Source organism: Myotis lucifugus, unplaced genomic scaffold, assembly GCF_000147115.1.
Source record: "Myotis lucifugus unplaced genomic scaffold, Myoluc2.0 scaffold_290, whole genome shotgun sequence".
Lineage (NCBI taxonomy): Eukaryota > Metazoa > Chordata > Mammalia > Chiroptera > Vespertilionidae > Myotis > Myotis lucifugus.
The window spans coordinates 545621-565730 of record NW_005871338.1 but is presented as its reverse complement, the minus strand read 5'-3'; the positions used below and the strand labels follow the sequence as shown (position 1 = coordinate 565730).

General features: G+C 44.4%; 1 protein-coding gene and 1 non-coding gene across 2 annotated transcripts in view; both read left to right on the top strand.

Annotated features, from left to right (window-relative positions):
* Positions 1-20110, top strand: part of DNAH6 (dynein axonemal heavy chain 6) — a 225389-nt gene that overhangs the window by 143239 nt on the left and 62040 nt on the right. The window contains 11 exon segments of the mRNA XM_023763522.1: positions 32-263; positions 3380-3532; positions 5550-5690; positions 8435-8677; positions 11323-11490; positions 12104-12339; positions 13394-13655; positions 15984-16111; positions 16753-16945; positions 17895-18100; positions 18744-18870. Of these exon segments, the coding sequence (XP_023619290.1) occupies positions 32-263; positions 3380-3532; positions 5550-5690; positions 8435-8677; positions 11323-11490; positions 12104-12339; positions 13394-13655; positions 15984-16111; positions 16753-16945; positions 17895-18100; positions 18744-18870 (2089 nt within the window).
* On the top strand, positions 11705-11811 carry LOC111828154. The gene has a single exon (XR_002831944.1). It is a non-coding gene; the product is annotated as a U6 spliceosomal RNA (small nuclear RNA).

The following is a 20110-nucleotide window of genomic DNA, read 5'->3' as shown; positions in this document are numbered from 1 at the left end:
AATAGCTTTTTCTCTGCTTTGCTTCCTGCAGGATTGCCCGCATGATTCGTCAGGAGAGAGGCAACGCCCTGCTTGTCGGAGTAGGAGGCACCGGGAAGCAGTCTCTCACAAGACTTGCAGCTCACATATGTGGTTACAAATGTTTACAGATTGAACTGAGTCGGGGATATAATTATGAGAGTTTTCATGAAGACCTGAGGAAGTTGTACAAACTGGCTGGTGTAGAGGACAAGAACATGGTTTTCCTCTTCACGGACACACAGGTACCTATTTCAGTATCCAAAGCATCAGAACAGGAAAGGTTTACAATCACGTATGTGTCCGAATAGTTTTATGATGCAGCTCAGGGGCTTGTTCCCTCAGATAACAAATGTCTTGGCTCTTGCAAAAGACTTTTATAGCACATTTTTTTAATTTCTTTTACCAACTATTATTTCCCCCTTTAAATTCTAAGTAAGTAAATATCATCAGAGGTTAAGGGAGTGAGACTATTTCTGTAGAGGTAGATATAAGAAAGGAATTCCTTAAGTGGAATCAATTAGGGAAGTAGGCTTTTCTCAAGAAAAGGAAAAAATAACAGCTATGTGTTTGGGTTAAATTAACTTAAAAATTAAAATAGGATTTACATCTGTCTACAACAACCATTTTCACTGATTTAAATTTATTTTATAGTAGAGAATTTTCTACATTCACTACACTTGCATATCTTACCATTAAGGGTGGAGCGGGGGGGAAACCTTTATAGAAATTAGCTAGGGCCGAAACCGGTTTGGCTCAGTGGATAGAGCGTCGGCTTGCGGACTGAAAGGTCCCAGGTTCGATTCCGGTCAAGGGCATGTACCTGGGTTGCGGGCACATCCCCAGTAGGAGATGTGCAGGAGGCAGCTGATCGATGTTTCTCTCTCATCGATGTTTCTAACTCTCTATCTCTCTCCCTTCCTCTCTGTAGAAAATCAATAAAATATATTAAAAAAAAAAAGAAATTAGCTAGGGAATAAGAAAGCAATATATCTGATGCATAAATATTTTAAAGTTCATTTTACTTTTTAAAACACATATACATGGGATTAAATCCATTCATAAAATGGGGAAAATTTCTTAACATCTGTGACATGCAGTAAGTTCATATCTGAGTATGTAAATATTGTTTACAAATGAGAAACACCCATAGTCAAATGTGTGCCCATCACTGGCTCTGACCTCCGCCAATGCCTGCCCTGGTTCCTAGCCACAGGACTTGGAGGCACGGCTGAGGACCCAAGTACTCCTTCCCGCCAGGGCAGACCCCCCGCAGTGCTGACCGAGAGACACATAATCGTTGACACTGTGGGCCCCAGTGACCTGAGCCAGAGGCATAACACTACCACCCCCGAACCCGTGCTATCAAACACCTCTACCCTTGCCCTCCTGTACTGTACTACCAGCCAGGGGTCATAGCAAACCCCAGGGTGCCCCTAACCACAGGTGAAAGTCTTCCCTCACCAAAGTCTGCCCGTGAAGTCTGGAAGAGGTGACCGCTTCCTCAAATGTGCAGACACCTAAGTAGGGCTACAGAGTTCATGAAGAATCAGGGAAACATGGCTCCACCGAGGGAATACAGTAAGCCTCCTACGACTGGCCCCAAAGAAATGGAGATCCACTAATTTCCCCACAAATAATTCGAAATAGTTGTCCTAAAGATGCTAAGAGAGCTACGTGAGAATGCAGATAAACAATCTAACAATATCAGGAGAATAACATCAGAACAAAATTACAAAGTGGGGACATCACCAAGATGGTGGCATAGGTTGTTCCCAATTTTACTCCATCCCCCTCGCCAAATAACTATCAACTATTCACGGACAAGATACCACTCAGAAAACCTAGAACAAGGGGGCAGAGGCTGAATCACCCCCCTGGGCACCACAGAGATGAGGACAGACTGCATTAAAAGGTAACAGAGTGGCTACATGCTGGTGCAGCGTCACACCAGGAGGTCTCCCCTGAGCCTACAGCTCCTCCAGTGAGAAAAGAGAGCCCAGGTGGAATGCCAGGTTATGCTGCCTTGTGGAGCACTTCTTGGGAGGTTCACTGCAGTCTCACATCATGGGGACAGTGGGGGAATCTGCAGGCCTTGACCACTGAGTGGTTGGAGGACTCACAACCATCAGCACTTGGAACTTGGTAGACTGCGTTCCTACTGCAGTGCCCAAGTAGTCGTTTCAAGCGGCAGCTTTGCTCATCTGCGAAGCCAAGGTAGGGGTACAGTCTTGCCAGAGAACCGAGCAAGGGCACAGATCTGTCTGAGTGGAGGTTCGCAAACAAAAAGCCTTTCCGTCTCTGGAACCTGGTCTGCCTCCCTACCCTGCCCAGGCAGAGGAGCTGAGCCATAGCCCTGCCCACTGCTGAGGGGAGCTCTCAGCCCTCAACTTATGGTGGGGTTATGTCCCAATAAGCCCACTGTAAGCAGAGAATATCATAAATTGAAAATGCACTTCATACACCTACTCTATACCGAACATCATAGCTTAGCCAAGCATACCTTAAATGTGCTGAGAATAGTTACACTAGCCTACAGTTGGGCAAAATCATCTAACACAAAGCCTATTTTGAATACACTGTTGAATATCTCTTGAAAGCGTATCTCTTTCATGCCACTGTAAAATTGAAAACTGGTAAGTTGAATCATCATAAGTCAGGGACCATCTGTATATAAATGGTTCCAAAGTTTGAGCAGATTTTTTAACAGAAACAAAGAAATATGGAATAATATTTGCCCTTGCTACTAGTAATAATCAAAGGACTGCAAATTAAATTCTCCCAGAGGAAACGTTTACACTCCCCACAACATTACATGTTAAAGGTTAATGAAGTCATACTTGAATTGAATAGGAAACTTTGAAATTTTCAAAATTTAGAAAACATTCATATACTTTAATTGCTAATCTCACTCCTGGGAATTTATCCCCTGGAAATAATTCAGCCAGGGAGAAAAGCTATAGGCCTAAGTATGTTCTTATAATGTACGTAAGACTGTAAACTATCTAAGTTTATGTAAATCTATGGCACATCAGCTCAGTGGTATGCTATGCTCCCATTAATGGTTGTAAACACGATAAGTACACTACAGAATTGTGGATTGATATTTACAACAGAATGTTCACTGAAAGGAGCAGATTATAAAATGCTTGCACATATGACCAAACCATGTAAAAGGTGATGCCAAATATCAATGTACTCGCTATGTTAGAATATTAAGAGTCTATCTAATTTTTAAGATTATCTTCTCTTAAAGATAAAACTAACTGAATGTGAATTTTGAAAAAAAATATTTGCTTTATACTTTACAATATAAAATGGTTGAATGAGTTATAATAAATCACTTTGCTTCCTTCTACAGATTGTAGTGGAAGAGTTCCTAGAAGATATAAATAACATCTTGAACTCAGGTGAAGTGCCTAACTTATTTGAAAAGGATGAACTGGAGCAGGTTTTAGCAGCCACCAGACCAAGAGCTAAAGAAGTCGGAATTTCCGAGGGAAATAGGGATGAGGTAGGACGTGTGAAAATGGCTATACGGCTTTATAGAACAAAAAAATTGTCTTAGCCTTTTTAAAAATGGTCCACAAATCTCCTTAAGGGGTCTGTGGATAGAATTGCTTTACCAGTATAATTGGTTTCTTTAGTAATTCTTGATATTTTATATCCTGCATTCAAAGCATTGGTTCACCAGACTCCCAACGAAGTCCATGGAAAGCAGAAACCCTACTGCCCCATGAAGGTCATAGTCTTGTCCAAAGATGTTTCACATGCCCTCAGTGCCCTGCCTGAGAAGTCCAGTACTGTTGACTCCCTGCCTATCAGCTAGGTTATGGCACAACTAAAACAGAAATGCTGTTCTTCTTCTTCTCCTTCTTCTTCTCCTTCTTCTCCTTCTTCTTCTTCTTCTTCTTCTTCTTCTTCTTCTTCTTCTTCTTCTTCTTCTTCTTCTTCTTCTTCTTCTTCTTCTTCTTCTCCTCCTCCTTCTCCTCCTCCTCCTCCTCCTCCTCCTTCTTCTTCTTCTTTCTCTCTCTCTCTCTCTCTCTCTCTCTCTCTCTCTCTCTCTCTCTCCAAACAGGTGGCACTCTGCTAAATTCCATATGCTGCTGTTTGTCTACCTACCCCACTCCTTTTTTCTTTCTGCACCTTCTTTAACTTTATGACCATTTTTCATGTATTCTGTGTCCTTTCATGAGAATTTCCTCTACTGCTATATCAGGGCTTATAGGTGTAGACAGCAGGGTCTACTTTGGCTAATGTAAGTAGAAATGGCTTTATTCCAGGCATACAATCACTGGGAGGGCCAAAGAAAGGGATTCCAGGCTGAATTCCTTGGAATGATGTGAAATGCACACTGTAGAAGTCAATGGTCAAGGAAGCTGCTGCCTTGCCACCCATTCCTGCTGAGCCAGGAAGCCACTAACCCAATCAGAATGCTGCTGCTTCAGCTGCCAGCTCCGAAGCCATGCATCCGTCACCCTGTCAGGAAGCAGCTGAAATAGGAGCTGTTCGTTCACATTTTCCTGGGGGGAAATGAAATTGGTCCCTGTACACAAGGAACAAGGAGAGAACAAAGGAAGAGGGAGAGCACTGCAGATTGGTAGGTAGGAGGTTTAATAAGCAAGAAAACTGCCTGGCCAGTGTGGCTCAGTGGTTGAATGTCAACCTGTGAACCAGGAGATCACAGTTCGATTCCCAGTCAAGGCACATGCCCGGATTGTGGGCTCGATCCCAAGTGGGGGGTGGGGACCTGCAGGAGTCAGGAGACAGCTGATCAATGATTCTCTCTCATCATTGATGTTTCTATCTCTCGCTCCTTCTCCCTTCCTCTCTGAAATCAAGAAAAACATATTTTTTAAAAAGATAAGCAAGACGACTTTTGTCTTGGGCATCCTCAAGGTGAGTAGATCTTCATACTGCCCACCAGAATCTTAAAAGTTTACATAGAGGACTTACCTGGGCTCAGCCACGTCTATTGTCCAGATGGTCTCTACAACACATTGCTCTCTCAAGACCGAGTCCTTGAAATGGCTCCCGCTGTGGGAACAGTGGGCAGAACATGCAATCTAAGGACAAGGGAGGGTGACCAGCTGATGGCTTACCCAGAAGTCATGTCCTCTCAGTGACCTCCTCTAACCGGAGCCACGTCTGGCGATAGTGGCTCCAGGTGCATACCACTTCTATCAGGCTCTGCACCTGCAAAAAATGTTGCCCTGCACCCTGTCTCTCTCCCCCAATGGTCCTCCACTGCAGAGCAAAACTTCATATAAATACCACCCTCCACTAGTTCAAGGGGTCTCATAAGTGCACTGGTGAGGAGAATCTTCATCACATCCAGACTGTAGCTGCAAAGGAGTCTGAAAAATGTCATGTTTAGTCTTTCCAGACAAGAGGGGTTGGAATGGATATTAAACAAAATAATTTACACATTTACTTCACTGACATTTTTTAATTGATATTGGTAGCCAACACTTGTTTTCATTGTTGCTTCATCCTTATTTTAAATTGAAAAATTATCTTTTTTTTGGCAGGTGTTTCAATACTTTATTAACAGAGTCCGTCAGAAGCTGCACATTGTTCTCTGTATGAGCCCTGTGGGAGAGGCCTTCCGGTCCCGATGCCGGATGTTCCCATCCCTTGTGAACTGCTGTACCATTGACTGGTTTGTCCAGGTTGGTGACTCCCCAGGACTTCTCTTTCTGAAGTTGGATTTGCTTGATTTTAAAGGAGTAATATGGCACTAGTTTGAAAGCCCTCTAAAAATTTACTCATATGCAAGAGATGACATTGACAATTATCAGACAAAGGCAAAGCAGAATTTATAAAGGAAGAGGAGACTATTGAATTTAGCAATGTAGACGTCAGTGATCTTGACAAGAGCTGTTTCAGTAGAGTTATGGGAGATGAGGTTCAATAGAGAAGAGGGGAGAGGAATCTGAGACAATGAGTATAGTAGCACCCCCTTATCCACAGTTTCAGTCTCCATGGTTTCAGTTACTGGGGTCAAGCTCAGTGCAGAAATATTAAATGGAAAATTTCAGAAATAAATAATTTGTAAGTTTTGAATTGCACACCATTCTAAGTAGTGTCATGAAATCTCACACCACCCTGCTCTGTCCCTCCTGGGACATGAATTATTCCTTTGTCCAGCATATCCACACCATATACACTACCCACCCATTAGTCACTTAGTACACATCTCCATTATCAGGTCTACTGTCAAGGTATCACAGTGCTTATGTGTAAGTAACCCTTGTTTTACTTAATAATGACCCCCAAAGCACAGTAGTAGTGGTGCTGGCAGTTCAGATATGCCAAAGAGAAGCCATTAAGTGCTTTCTTTAACCCCACCAGACCGCTGTACCGATTTTTCGGTAATTTCCACACAAAGGTGGAATATTGGCGCTAGATGAAAGGTAGACCTATTTTCTACAATGTCTCCAAGTTCCATCTTATTCTAACCATTTGTTTGCATGTAACTAACATTTTTCTATATCATGTTGGTTTTTTCTCTTTAATGCTCAGGAGCCCAGGTATAGGAGACAGTTAGGTTCAGGGCCTCAGGTCTGGTAGGATTAAATGAAAAGGTATTTATATATAAGAAGAAGAAAAAACATAGTATGTGTGGGGTCCAGTACTATTCACAGTTTTAGGCATCCATGGGGGTCTTGGGAGGTATCCCCCATGGATAAGGGGGAACGACTGCCAACTCTTTTAAGACGTTTTTCCCCAAAGGAGCACCAGGAGATGAGTAATAGCTAGAGTAGTATGTGTAGTGAAAGGAAGAGTATTTTTAAGTGAGAAATACAAACAGCACATATGTGTGCTGACGGAAATGATCCAGAAAAAAGAAATATATTGACGGTACAGCAGACAGACTTAAGGGTTGTTAGACCAATGTCTTTGAGTAGACAAGAAGAATAGAATCAAGTCATCAATGAAGGGGCTGATTTGGACAGGGAGCATGAACTTACCCCAGAGTACCAGGAAGGAAGGTAGAATGTATGAGCACAGATGCAGATGCATGAGAACTCATTGAAGTTCTATTTTCATTGCTTCTGGTTTTTTATTTTTATTTTTTAGTGATGTGGGAAGCAAGGTCATCAGCTGAAAATGAAAAGAGGAAGTATTAACAGTCTGAGAAAGTAGTGTAGGCTGTAAAATGCTCACTTAGGAGAGTACATTAGGGGTGAATTAGAAAATGTAGATTTTCTGGGCTGCACTATGAACCTGCTGGAACTGGTTGCATGAATTTAAAATGAGACCAGTCAGCATGGCTGTGTGTTTCTCCACCATGCTCAGCTGCACCGTCACTGGCATGGGGTACCAGAAAGCTGCATTTGACTAAGGTTCAGGTAAGCTCAAAGAAACAAGAGAGGAGCAAAGGAGTTGGGGTGAGCAGGACAGCGATTATAATAATGAACCTGAAGTCCAATGGCATAATAAATCGAGTGAGCACATAATATATGAAATTTTATTCATGGAATTATCCCAGAGACACCTAATTATTTATTCATTAATCAACAAAAACTTATCGAATAATTGCTATCTGCCAGACATTGTGCTGAGGAGAGCAAATGCAGACTCAGATCTCCCTCAAATGAACACAATTGTTCAGTTTATTAAACACTAGGGGCCCAATGTATGAATTCGTGCACCTTGAAAGGAACTATGGGCCACGAGGCTACAGTGGGCACAGGTCTTGGCCCATCCTCCGCAGCCCCACCTGGCCCCTCCCATCGTGTCTCTCCACCCCCCCCCCGCCCCCGTACCCTGTCTGCTGGCAGCCCTGCTCCTGCCGCTACTCCCACACAATGATGGCGCAGGCCCCGCTCATACTTACTGATGACACGGAGCGATTGGGGAGTGGGGCCAGCGCAATCAGCGGGTGCGAGCGGCGGCTGCCAGCCCTGATTGCCCCTCAGGAACAGGGGGAGGTGGAGAAGCTCTGAGGGGCGGTCGGGGCTGGCAGTTGCCGCTTGCACCCGCTGACTGTGCCAAGCAATAGGGTGTGAATACCAGGCAGGACCTCAGCATGCAGGAGCAAAGAATGTTCAGTAACCACTAAAGGCTCACCCTGTTGACAGTGACCGGTGCCCTGCCTTGGTCTGGCGCCCCCACTCACCTGCTCCACCATCCCGCTGCAGCCAATGCCTGCCATGTTTCACGCTCTGCCGCCTGCTGCCGATGCCCACCATGTTCCGCGTGCACCCCTGGTGGTCAGCACACATCATAGCGACCAGTTGTTTGGTTGTTTGCTTGTTCTGCCGTTCGTCTATTTGCATATTAGGGTTTTATATATAGATCATAGACATGAGTAGGAGTAAACCAGGTGAAATATACATTTTTCTTATTTGTTAAGTCACATACTATGGAAATGAGCAACAGATTTTCCAAACTGTGTCTTTATTTACAGTGGCCCAGAGAAGCACTTCTTTCTGTATCAAAGACATTTTTCTCACATATTGACACCGGAAATGATGAACTAAAAGAAAAGCTTTCCCTCATGTGTGTGAATGTTCACTTAAGTGTCTCCAATATGGCAGAACGCTATTACACAGAGCTACGGAGACGGTACTATACCACGCCCACCTCCTACCTGGAACTCATCAATCTCTACCTGACTATGCTCAGTGATAAAAAGAAGCAGTTGATTTCAGTAAGTTGAACACCCTGGCTAGTGTTGCTAAATGGTTTGAGCACCAGCCCTCACACTGAAGGATCTCTGGTTTGAGACCCAGTTAAGGGCATGTACCTGGGTTGCTGGGTCCATCTCCAGCCCCGGTCAAGGTGCGTGCAGAAGGCAAACAATGGATGTGTTTCTCTCATCAATGATTCTCTCTCTCTCTGTCTCTCTCCCTCATGCTTCCTCCCTTCCATTCTCTCTAAAAAAATCAATGGGAAAAAATATCCTCGGGTGAGAATTAACCAAATATAAATATATATGTAATCATTTAAAAAAATTTCTATTGCTTAGCCCGGCTGGTATGGGTCAGGGGTTGAGCGTCACCCATGAACCAGGAGGTCATAGTTCAATTCCCGGTCAGGGCACATGCCCAGGTTGTGAGCTCAGTCCCCAGTGTGGGACATATAGGAGGCAAGCCAATCAATGATTCTCTCTCATCATTGATGTTTCTCTCTCTCCCTCTTCCTTCCTCTATGAAATCAATAAAAATACCTTTTTTAAAAAATGTATTGCTTGAACTCAAAACTTTTGCCAGAATGAGTGGGAGGTCTATGTGCCATCTTACCTGCTGGAGCCCTCTCCATCCTGACAAGTGCCCTTGACACTTACGAAAAAAAATTGTTTCATGTTGTCGGTCCACGAGTCTTCCCCTTCCTTAATATTTATGCTTTGTCTTCTATCATTTACATGAGTGTCATGGACTCAGTAGAATGATATGGACATTGTAACAGCATCAAAGTTAAGCAGAGAGCTAGTCACCAGAAAACTTTCATTAGGCAACGGAGATGGGGATTTTGTCATCTAATGTGCCAATAGTTCTTATGGAGAGTAGAGACTTCATTGTCAGGCAGACTGTGTACAACCCATGCTCTGCCTCTTTCTTCCTACACAACCTTAAGCATGTTTTACAAATTCTCCAAGTCTTAGTAGAAAATAGGTTAAACATATCTCTACCGACCTCTTGTATTGTTGTGGAATTTAAATAAGACTGTGCAGTACTTGGTATATGACCTGGTGCATATGAGGTACTCAGAAAATAGTGGCCGCCATCATCATCATTTTCATCATCATCAGGCTATTCACATGACCTAAAATTTTCAACACAATAAAAATGGAAGCATTCACCATTTATATATTTTTAATGTTTTTCAGTGGATTTTTACCTGGTAAATGTAAAAGAACTTGGCAGAGATTTTTGAAACCTGTCAATCTCAACCAAGCTTTCTGACTCACCTCCAAAAATGTTATTCCTAGGTGTCTTCTGTACCAGATGCCACCCCTTCCACCCTAGTTAAAAGTTTTCAACCACTGAGAAGTAGGGTTTAGATCCACCAACCTAAGTGAAGTACCTAGGACACTGTCTCCCTAGGGGTTCTCAGCCCTGCTGACCATCCTGAGGAAACAGGTGTTTTAAAAAAAAAAAAAAAACACCTTCAAGGCTTTGAAGCTGAACATTGTCTTGAGAGAAAGGGTTTATTGAGCCACATCCTAGCCAGAAAAAGGACCAGGTCCCGGAAGCTGCATTCTACACCACCACCAGCTGGGTGGAGAAAAGAATATACATCCACTGTCCGGGGGCTCACAGGACTCTTTTACTAGTATACAATGAGTTTGGGGGGAAAGACGTAGGTTATTTTGAAAGAATTTACATTGGCTACAGATAAGGGGGTTGTGGGAAGATGAAGTTGGGAAAGTTCTGGAACGGGTGACTTGTACATCAAAAAGAAGTATTTAATGCTTTGGGACTATTTTGGGCAATAGTCCAGAATGTTCAAGCATAAGCAAGATATGCTGGTGCCTGGGAGCTGCCTAAATAGTCGCTGAAATAGGCACACAGAAGTCGATTAAAAGTTTCAACATACTGTCAGGAATATGAGCAGTCTGTTATTAGTGTAGACCCGTAGCTACTAACTGATTAACTTTCCTTGTCTCTTCCTCCCACCCTCCAGTCTGCTGTAATTTAATTTAGGACATCTCAGAATTTTTCTCTTGTCCCAGATCTCAGAGCTGCGGCCTCCAGGATTTTCTACCTGAACTTGTCCCTCATTCATTCAACATGCTACCAACCAACCACAGAAAATAAAAATAATACATGGTGGGCCCTTGGTGAGCCCACAGTCCAGTAATGCCCCACTCCAGTGGTCAGGGGGCATGGATTCAGACCTACTATGGTGAATGTCAAGGCCATTTCCTAGGGTTCTGTTCCCTGAAGATTTCTTTACAGTCAAAAATTTATTTATTTATTTACTTATTTACTTACTTACTTATTTATTTTTAATATGTTTTTATTGATTTCATGGAGAAAGAGAGAGGGAGAGAGAGAGAAACATCAATGATGAGAGAGATCATTGATCAGCTGCCTCCTGCATGGCCCCCACTGGGGATCGAGCTCGAAACCCGGGCATGTGCCCTGACCGGGAATTGAACCTTGACCTCCTGGTTCATAGGTCGACACTCAACCACTGAGCCATGCTGGTCGGGCATACAGTCACAATTTTAAATATTACAAACTGATTTACCAATTCTGCAGATGTAAAATTCTATTACATGAGTAAGAGATTTCAGTAAATGTATAGTTTCTAATACTCATTATAATAAATATTTTCATTGTCATTTAGGCACGTGAACGGGTGACAAATGGTCTTACCAAGCTATTAGAAACCAACATACTAGTAGATGCGATGAAATTAGATCTTTCTGCTTTAGAACCTGTCCTTTTAACAAAATCACAAAATGTCGAAGCACTGATGGACAAATTGGCAGTGGATCAAGAAAATGCTGATCAGGTATGCTGAATAACCTGACTTGTGGGTGAGAAAGCTTTAATCACCAACGGATCACGTATGTACAATGACAAATGATTGGATTTTTTATCTTCCATGTCGTTAAAATAATTAGCATTGATTTTAAGTTGTAAACAATCTCCCTTCAATAAAACAGTCTGATTCTCTCCCTGAAGAAAAGTGAACCTAAAGAGTGGCACCTAAAGAGTGGAACCCAGTGCTCGCTTCGGCAGCACATATACTAAAATTGGAACGATACAGAGAAGATTCGCATGGCCCCTGCGCAAGGATGACATGCAAATTCGTGAAGCGTTTCATATTAAAAAAAAAAAAAAAAAGAGTGGAACCCAAAGAGAGAGTTGTAAGAAAAGTGCCGCCTATAAACCTAAAGCACCTATTCTTCTCCTAGAAGGAACTGTCTACTCTAACTTTTTCTCCATTATTCTATCAACATAGCATGAGATGCAGTAAGGAGAGGGTAAAATTCAGTGTAGCTAATCCTCTTTCCTCACCGGTCTAATCCAAAGGGGCAAATATGACATTATTATTGGCTTTGTTTTTAAGTATTGAAATTCAAATATTGAGACCACGTAAGCAGTCATATTTCAATGGTTAGGTCCGCAGCGTTGTGCGAGAAGATGAAGCAGTGGCCAAAGTCAAAGCCGAAGAAACCCAAGCAATAGCTGATGATGCTCAGAGAGACCTTGAAGAAGCTCTGCCTGCACTCGATGCCGCCAATAAAGCACTGGACTCCTTAGATAAAGCCGATATATCTGAAATCAGAGTTTTTACGAAGCCCCCAGACTTGGTCATGACTGTTATGGAAGCAATTTCCATTCTCTTGAATGCCAAGTGAGTAACCCAGAATCATGTATTGCCGAAACACCTGGTGGAATCTCTTTGCAGTTTTTTTTTTCAGTGTTCATTCTCTTCTCTACCCGCTCATTGATTTGGGCAGTCATTCAGCAAATTGATTCAACAAGCATTTTTTTTTAACAAGGCACATACCGTCTGCTACAAAGACAGACATGAAAAATAGTAATTTCAAGACATGAGAAAGTTGCATAGTATTAGGAGGGCTGAGATCAGAGTGCCCTGGGGAGAGGTGAGTGGGGTTTTTGAGAGATGATGCTCAGGTGAAGAACGGGAGTGTAGAGAGAGCCCAGCGACCTTCGATGCTCATGGGATGGGTTGGGCTAGGCAGGAAGGCAGGGATTACATCATGAAAGGTCTCACATACTGTTTGTAGACATGTAGTTTTCAAGCTTTCTTTAGTGATATAATCTTTTTATTTTTCAATAAAAATTATAAGAAACCTTTCTTTGTAAAACCAATCAAAGCAAGGGAAGAGGACTAGAGCACTCCCATGCCAGGCTTTCCACCAGACCCTCTGGCCAGCACCTCAGTGGGGCCTGGCAGCCCTGCAAAGCACAGATGGAGAGCCCTGGCCACAGGGCACTGAGAACCATTGAACATTTTCAACAAAATCTGATTTTCATGTGAGAAAGACCAATTTGGCCAAAGTTCACAGGAGGTAAGGTTGACTGAGAGACATAAAATCAGTTAGAAGGTGATTCGTAGTGTCCTGGCAGAAGGTTAAAAGGTGAGTGCCTGGGGCATTTTAATGATAAAACTTGTTTTTCTATGTTGCTTTACATTTCTAAAACTCTATGATTTTATGATTCGTTCCCTGCTAAAACTGGATAGTACGAAACATCAGCCATCCAATTACCTGTCTGCCCATAAATTAGGGTGTACATAACCACCATTTACTGGGATTATAGTATTGAGATGAAAACTACCCACTTATTGGGATAATATCTTAATGTTCTCCAAGGAATGCATTTTTTGGGTTCCCATGCTATTTTATTACAGTGCTACTAACTTACCACTTCCCGTCTTTCAGGCCTGATTGGCCAACAGCAAAGCAACTTCTCGGTGACTCTAACTTTCTCAGAAGACTTTTAGAATATGATAAGGAAAACATAAAGCCTCAGATATTGGCAAAGCTTCAAAAGTATATTAACAATCCTGATTTTGTGCCTGAGAAAGTAGAGAAAGTATCCAAAGCATGTAAATCCATGTGCATGTGGGTGAGAGCCATGGACCTGTACTCTCGGGTGGTCAAAGAAGTTGAACCAAAGAGGCAGAAGCTCCGAGCCGCGCAGGTACGTTATCTGTATTGTGATGTTTTTATAGAATCAAAGGCCATGATCACCCGTCATTCAAGCTCCCTTTCTCATGCCCCCGGGACCCTAAGCAATGTAGATAGTAACAGTGCTCTAGTTTCTGTCTTAAAAAAAAATAACTAGCATAGATTATTTGTTTCCACATATAAAAAACCTTTTTTATAGCTTTTATTTATAGCTTTTGAATTTTGTGACATACATAAAAAGGCCTTCCTTACTTTGAGAACATAGGGAATTTGTCCATGTTTTCTTCAACAATTTTTAAATTTTTACATCTTGACCTCTTAGTCAATTTATTTTGTTATGATGAATGTGTTGGGTATCCAGCTTAATATTCTCCACATGAATTAAAGGAAAGCAGAGGGCTCTAGATTAAATTACGTTCTTTCCAATGATTTCTAGAACTTACCATTTCCAAACGTCCCACCCATAGGTTCAAGCAGAGGACTGGGAAAGACTTTTTCAGTAGGGGCCATGCTGGAGGCAGGAGTGAGCATGGTGCGTTCACATCAGGGAGTAAGACCAGAGAGATTGAGGATGTGAAGTAGGGGAAGATATAAGGTTGGTCCACCAGGGGGAGCCATGCGATGGAAGCCCCTTAATACCAGGCCAAGGCGATAAGGAACAGGGTTGTGATCAGAGACCTGCAGCCTTTGTGTTTTGGGAAGTCTGGCCTGGTAGAGGGTTGGAGAGGCAGAGCACAAGCAGGGGAGCCTGGGCAGAGGCGGCTGTCAGAGCTCCAGGCCGAGCCCAGCACCTGTTGGACATTTTTTAGGGCTGGGTGGGAGGCTGAGGACCAGGGGCACGTTTCCAGTCAGGACACTCGGTAGGGTTCCTGGAATTAGAGCAGGGCATCCCCAGGTGTTTCACTTTTGCTCCTGAGTCGACCCCTGAGAACTTGACATCAGGAGTGTCCTCATGAGTTGTTTATGATGTGCGGGGCTGTGGGTGAGTTTCACATGTACCATCTCATTTCATTCTCACCTGCTATTATCCCCATTTTATAGGTTAGGAAACTGAGGCCTAACAAAACCACCAACACACTCAGTTCACAGGTGTTGACATTGGTAGAACTGGGCTGGGGAAGAATCTTTCTGGCCCCATAACTGGGGCTCTGAGCCACCTTGTAGCAATTTTTTTTTCCAGAAATGACTTCTAAAATCAATCCTCTTCCAGCAAAAAGGAAAATGAATTCTTAGTATATTCACATTGCCTCTGGTATTTTTGCGGTCCCTTTGAGCTCTAGGATCAGATGTTCTATGTTTCCCTTTTCTAATTACTCCCACCCTTGACCATGCCCTCTGAGGCTCTGAAATCTAGCTTAATCCGCAATCAGAAGTGAGGTCCCAAGCAGGACGGAGTGGTCATCTGGTGGTTCCTGCAGCAACTGGGGCTGTAGAGCAGGGGTTGGCACACTTTTTCTATAAAGATTCAGATAGCCCAGCCGGCGTGGCTAAGCGGTTGAGTGTCTACCAATGAACCGGGAGGCCACGGTTCGATTCCAGGTCAGGGCACATGCCCGGGCTGTGGGCTCCATCCCCAGTGTGGGGCATGCAGGAGGCAGCCAATCAATGATGCTCATCATTGATGTTTCTCTATCTCTCTCTCCCTCTCCCTTCCTCTCTGAAATCAATAAAAATATATTTTTTAAAAGAAGATTCACATAGTAAGTGCTTCCAGCTTTGCAGGCTCTGGGGTCTCTGTTGCAGTTACTTGGCTCTGCCCTTGCAGCATACCAACAGCCATCAGCACTGCACACATGATGAGCATGGCTGTGCTCCAACATAACTTCATTTGTGGGCACTGGGATTTGAATTTCATACAATCACCATGTGTTATGAAATATTGTTCTTTTGATTTTTCTCCCCAACCACTCACTCACAAACCATACAAAAGCAGGCAGCAGGCGGGCACTGGCTCACAGGCCGTGGTGTGTGGGCCCTGCTCCTTGAGAACCAGTCAGGAAAGATCAGGTTTCACCATTGCAGGGATATTGCATGTGTTTCATCGTTTAAAGTTGGTAATGCAGTGTAGTCACTGATTCGCCCCAAACGCTTGGTAAATCTGTTTCTCTTTTCCTTCTAGGATTCATTGCGTTGGGCTTTGTTTCTGTTCTGTTTCCAGCTGTTGGCTTCTGCTCTTCTCTTGTGGGATTTTATATTTGTTTCAACTTTGCATATCATCTCAAAAATGTTTGAGGACATGACAAAGGGAACATAAACCCTACTTTTTAAAAAATGAATTATCAATGGGCAGATTTCACCTTCTTTTGGGGCCTATTCATGCATAGTTACTTTTTTTTACTAGGCTGAACTTGACATTACGATGGCTACCCTGAAAGAAAAGCGAGCATTGCTTAAAAAAGTGGAAGATCAAATACAGGCCTTACAGGATGAATATGACAAGGGCGTGAGTGAGAAAGAAAGCCTGAGTAAGTAACTCGTAAAATGTATTTTGGTCAGGAAATGCCTGATTTCCAAAAGTAGACTTTTGTTTGTTTGCTTGCTTGCCTTTTCCATTGATTTCTAGAAAGAGAAGGCAGGTAAGAGGGGAAGAGAGAGACAGAGAGAGAAACATGGACATGAGAGAGACACATGGATTGGTTCCTCCCGCAGGCACCCCCACTGGCCTGGCGAACCTGCAACTGAGGTACATGCCCTCGACTGGGAATCCAACCACAACCCTTCGGTCCTTGGGCCAACACTCTGACCACTCAGTCAAACAGGCCAGGGCAAAAATAGAAGGAGTTTTAAGGCAGTCAGTCATATCTCAGCTTTCATTCAACATGCAGGACGTAGTTCCATTAGACTAGTGCATTAAATGCCTCCTAACATAAAATTAGAAGAACTGGAATATTGTATAGATTCAACTCCTATATGTGAATATGGCTTGTTGGGGGCATGTTACATTGTAACATAAAGCAACACATGCATTTGATTCAGAAAATAAGTAGATAGCACAGAGAGAGTGCTTAAATAGTGCTCATTCCTACTATAAACAGAAGCAGGTGAATAAACTTCTATTTTAGGAAAAGATTAAGTAGCATAATCTGATTTTCTTAAAATGTTCCAGCAAGGACTATGGCCCTGACAAAAGCACGCCTGATACGTGCTGGAAAGCTGACGGCTGCCTTAGGAGATGAGAAAGTTCGATGGGAAGAAACCATCAATAAATTCGACGAGGAGCTATCGAATATCATCGGGAACGTGTTCATAGCAGCAGCTTGCGTGGCCTACTACGGGGCCTTCACAGCCCAGTACCGGCAACTGGTGAGTACACGTGCCTTCTCTAAGGAGTGAGGAGAAGCAGCTGAAACTGGACTGGCAGAGGGAGGAAGGGCGCAGGCGGAAGGGGTCCTTTTCCTGAGTTTAGATGGAGGCTGTCCACTCTGGAGGTTCTCCACCCAGAAATTTATTTCCACCTCCACAGCCCTTCCCCTCTCCCGTCAGCCAGTGATGGTCTACCCCCTACCCTTTCCTTAACACATCCCTCCCCTCCTCTCCCTTCCCCTCCCTTTCTTTTCCTGCCTTAGAAAGTTATTCATCACTTACATTCACATCACAAGAACTTGGGGGAAGAAAAAAGGGACAGGGAGTCCCCTACTATTATGATCAGAAGCGGCATCTAACGTCAGCCTGAACTGGTGAGGCGGCTTCAAAGGACTAGGCAAAGCAAGGAGCAGGAATCTAAATGATCAGGAGTGATTTTCAAGCCATTTTTATGAAACGCCTCCCTAAAACATTTCACCCTTGTCTTTGAGTTGCAAAACCTAGTTAGCACAGGACTGATATAGACTCCGCAGGAGCCCATTGGTGCCCCTGGGGACAGAGTGTCCTCTGTTGTGCATGTCTGTGCCCCTCACTGAAGGAGGTGACATGCCAACATCCCTCTCCCCCGACCCACTAACTGCTAGTAGCTCCCAGGGCCATTGAGTTAACCCCAACTTCTCCGCGTGCTTCCAGACTCTCCCAAGAGGGGCAATACACCCCTGATGAAGACTACTGTGACTCTGTCATTTACACATGAGGTCCAGCCGGGGGGTGACATGTCCAAAGGACCCCGACCTCCTGATTTTTAGTCCACTTCCTGTGTCCCATGCTCCTTGCCAGGAAGCCTGCCGAGCCTGGCGGGACTTCCCCCTAACCCGACGTTGTGTGTGTGTGTCCTCACTCATTGAGGGTCCCTGTGCTCTACAAGTAAGCTCTCCTGCCCCTGCAGCTGATAGAGTGTTGGACCCAGGACTGTCAGTCTCTGGAGATCCCCATCGATTCTTCCTTCAGTCTCATCAGCATTCTTGGGGATCCCTACGAAATCCGGCAGTGGAACGCGGATGGGCTGCCCCGGGACTTGATATCCACGGAGAATGGCATTCTGGTGACTCAAGGGAGACGATGGCCTTTGATGATTGACCCCCAAGATCAGGTGTGTAACAAGTGCTTCTTCCGGTAAGGAGCGGCCTGTTGACTCAGCTTAACATTGTGCCGCCCATGACCGGTGCTAAAGTGGACTTGAACCGACTTCTGAGATCCTGGGATGGAGACCTAGAGGGAGTTTAGAGTCTTTTAGCCCAAGTCCCTCATTCAGTGGATGTAGAAAAGCGAGGCGACCGCGGGCACTGCATAACTTCGTGTTGATTGTTATGGGATTTGTTTAGGGGATTGACCGTGACTCTTCTGTTTTCGGTGGGGGCAGAAACTCATTCTGGTATAGTCCTTGTGCCTAAAAAGTCTGAGGAGTCAAAGCGAAGGAAGGGGTCGGATGAGTTTTAGGGCCAGCCTGCCTAGAATTTACAGAATCCCGCTACCTGACTCCTAACCCCCTGGCTCAGATTGTACTCCACGGGGTTTGGAAAAGGAGCCGTTGTGAAGGCAGAGAGATGGGTTGGAACAGCACAATGTGTTTTTATTTGTGAGGGAGTGGTGGTGGTATTTTTTTATGTATCATTTTTATCTTTCAAACCTGTTCTTGATTGAACAAATTTTCTTAACTTGACTTTTAAGAGCTTTCGCCTCCTAGCCATTCATAAAGCTCTACAGCAAATGTCCTGCTCTGTGCTTTCTCGCCCAGGCCCAACCGCTGGATAAGGAACAAGGAAATGAAAAGTGGCTTAAAGGTCATTAAACTCACGGATAGTAATTTCTTACGCACGCTCGAAAATTCCATCCGGCTCGGTTTGCCTGTCTTACTGGAAGAGGTTTGCTTTTCACGCTCCTTTTCTCCTGCTAGTCCCCAACTGCCAGGTTATATCTGGCCCCCTATGCGCGCCCCATCGGCATCACGCCGAAGACACCTGTCAGGTCCACATTCAAGTTAGTCAAACTGATTGCTCTGCTTCTTGAACGATACACTCGCACAGGGGGAGCAAGCTGTTCACTGAGGAAAATTCCCTGTTTGCAGACAGGGTTCTGGTGTTAAGTGGGATGGGCTCTGCTTTGGGACATGGCTGATTCTCAGGCCTCGTTGTGGCCCCTGGTGGTGAGCTGCCACAAAAATTTCATGTAGTGGTGCCATCAGGGACTGTCCACACACACTAGTGATCTGAAGCCAGTAAATCAGTCCAGGGGGTAGAAACATCACTTTCTGCTTAGATGTAAGGGCAGACTTAGATTAAGTGATGTGATAAGAATGAACTTCCGTGTTCTTGTTTTTTAAAGGATATTTATTGAGCCCAAGTGCTCCATTTCCTCAGAATCACTCCAAGAATGGAAGTTTTCAACATTGTTCACTCATTCAACACACATTATTTGGGAATCAATGGCAAACAGTGCAGGGGAGTGAGAGAGGGCAGCGGCCTGGGGACTGAGTGGGGAGGATTGGAGTCCCCAGGCCTCAATAGCTTACAATCTAGCTGGGGACAAAGACAGTAAATAGAGAAAAGAGAGGCAATGAGAGAAGGGGAGGAAGAGAACTTGTGATAAGGGCTCTGCAGGGGCAAGCCCAGTGCTCACATAGCCATTAAGGGGAGGGGAGAAATAGGAAATGAAGCTTCCATGTGTGGCCTGTGGCCTTGACCAGCACAAGGAAGTGCTGTAATGGATCCCAGGTCCTCATTCAAACCCTGACGTTACAGGAGAGGGTAAGGTCTCTCCAAATCTGATGGGACACAGCTATGTTAGCCTCAATCTGGATTCCTAAACCCCGGTTTACTTCATAACACAGGAGGTCCTGAGGGAATTCCTTCTCTCACAGCAGCAGCGGAAAGAGGACTTTCTGCGATGTGCTGCCCTGGACAGCAGGGGGGGCGGGGGGCAGGGGGTGCCGAGGTCAGGTTTGTCTATAGCTGAGTGCTCAGGGCCCCCCCCCGGAAAGGGAAGGCGGCCCCCGCCCTCCGGGGAGGGGGGGCCGGAGAAAAATTAAACCCCCGGGTTCTTTTGGGTGGTCCAGGGATTTTTAGGGGGAATTTTTAAAATTTGTCCCCCCCCCTTCCTGGGGGG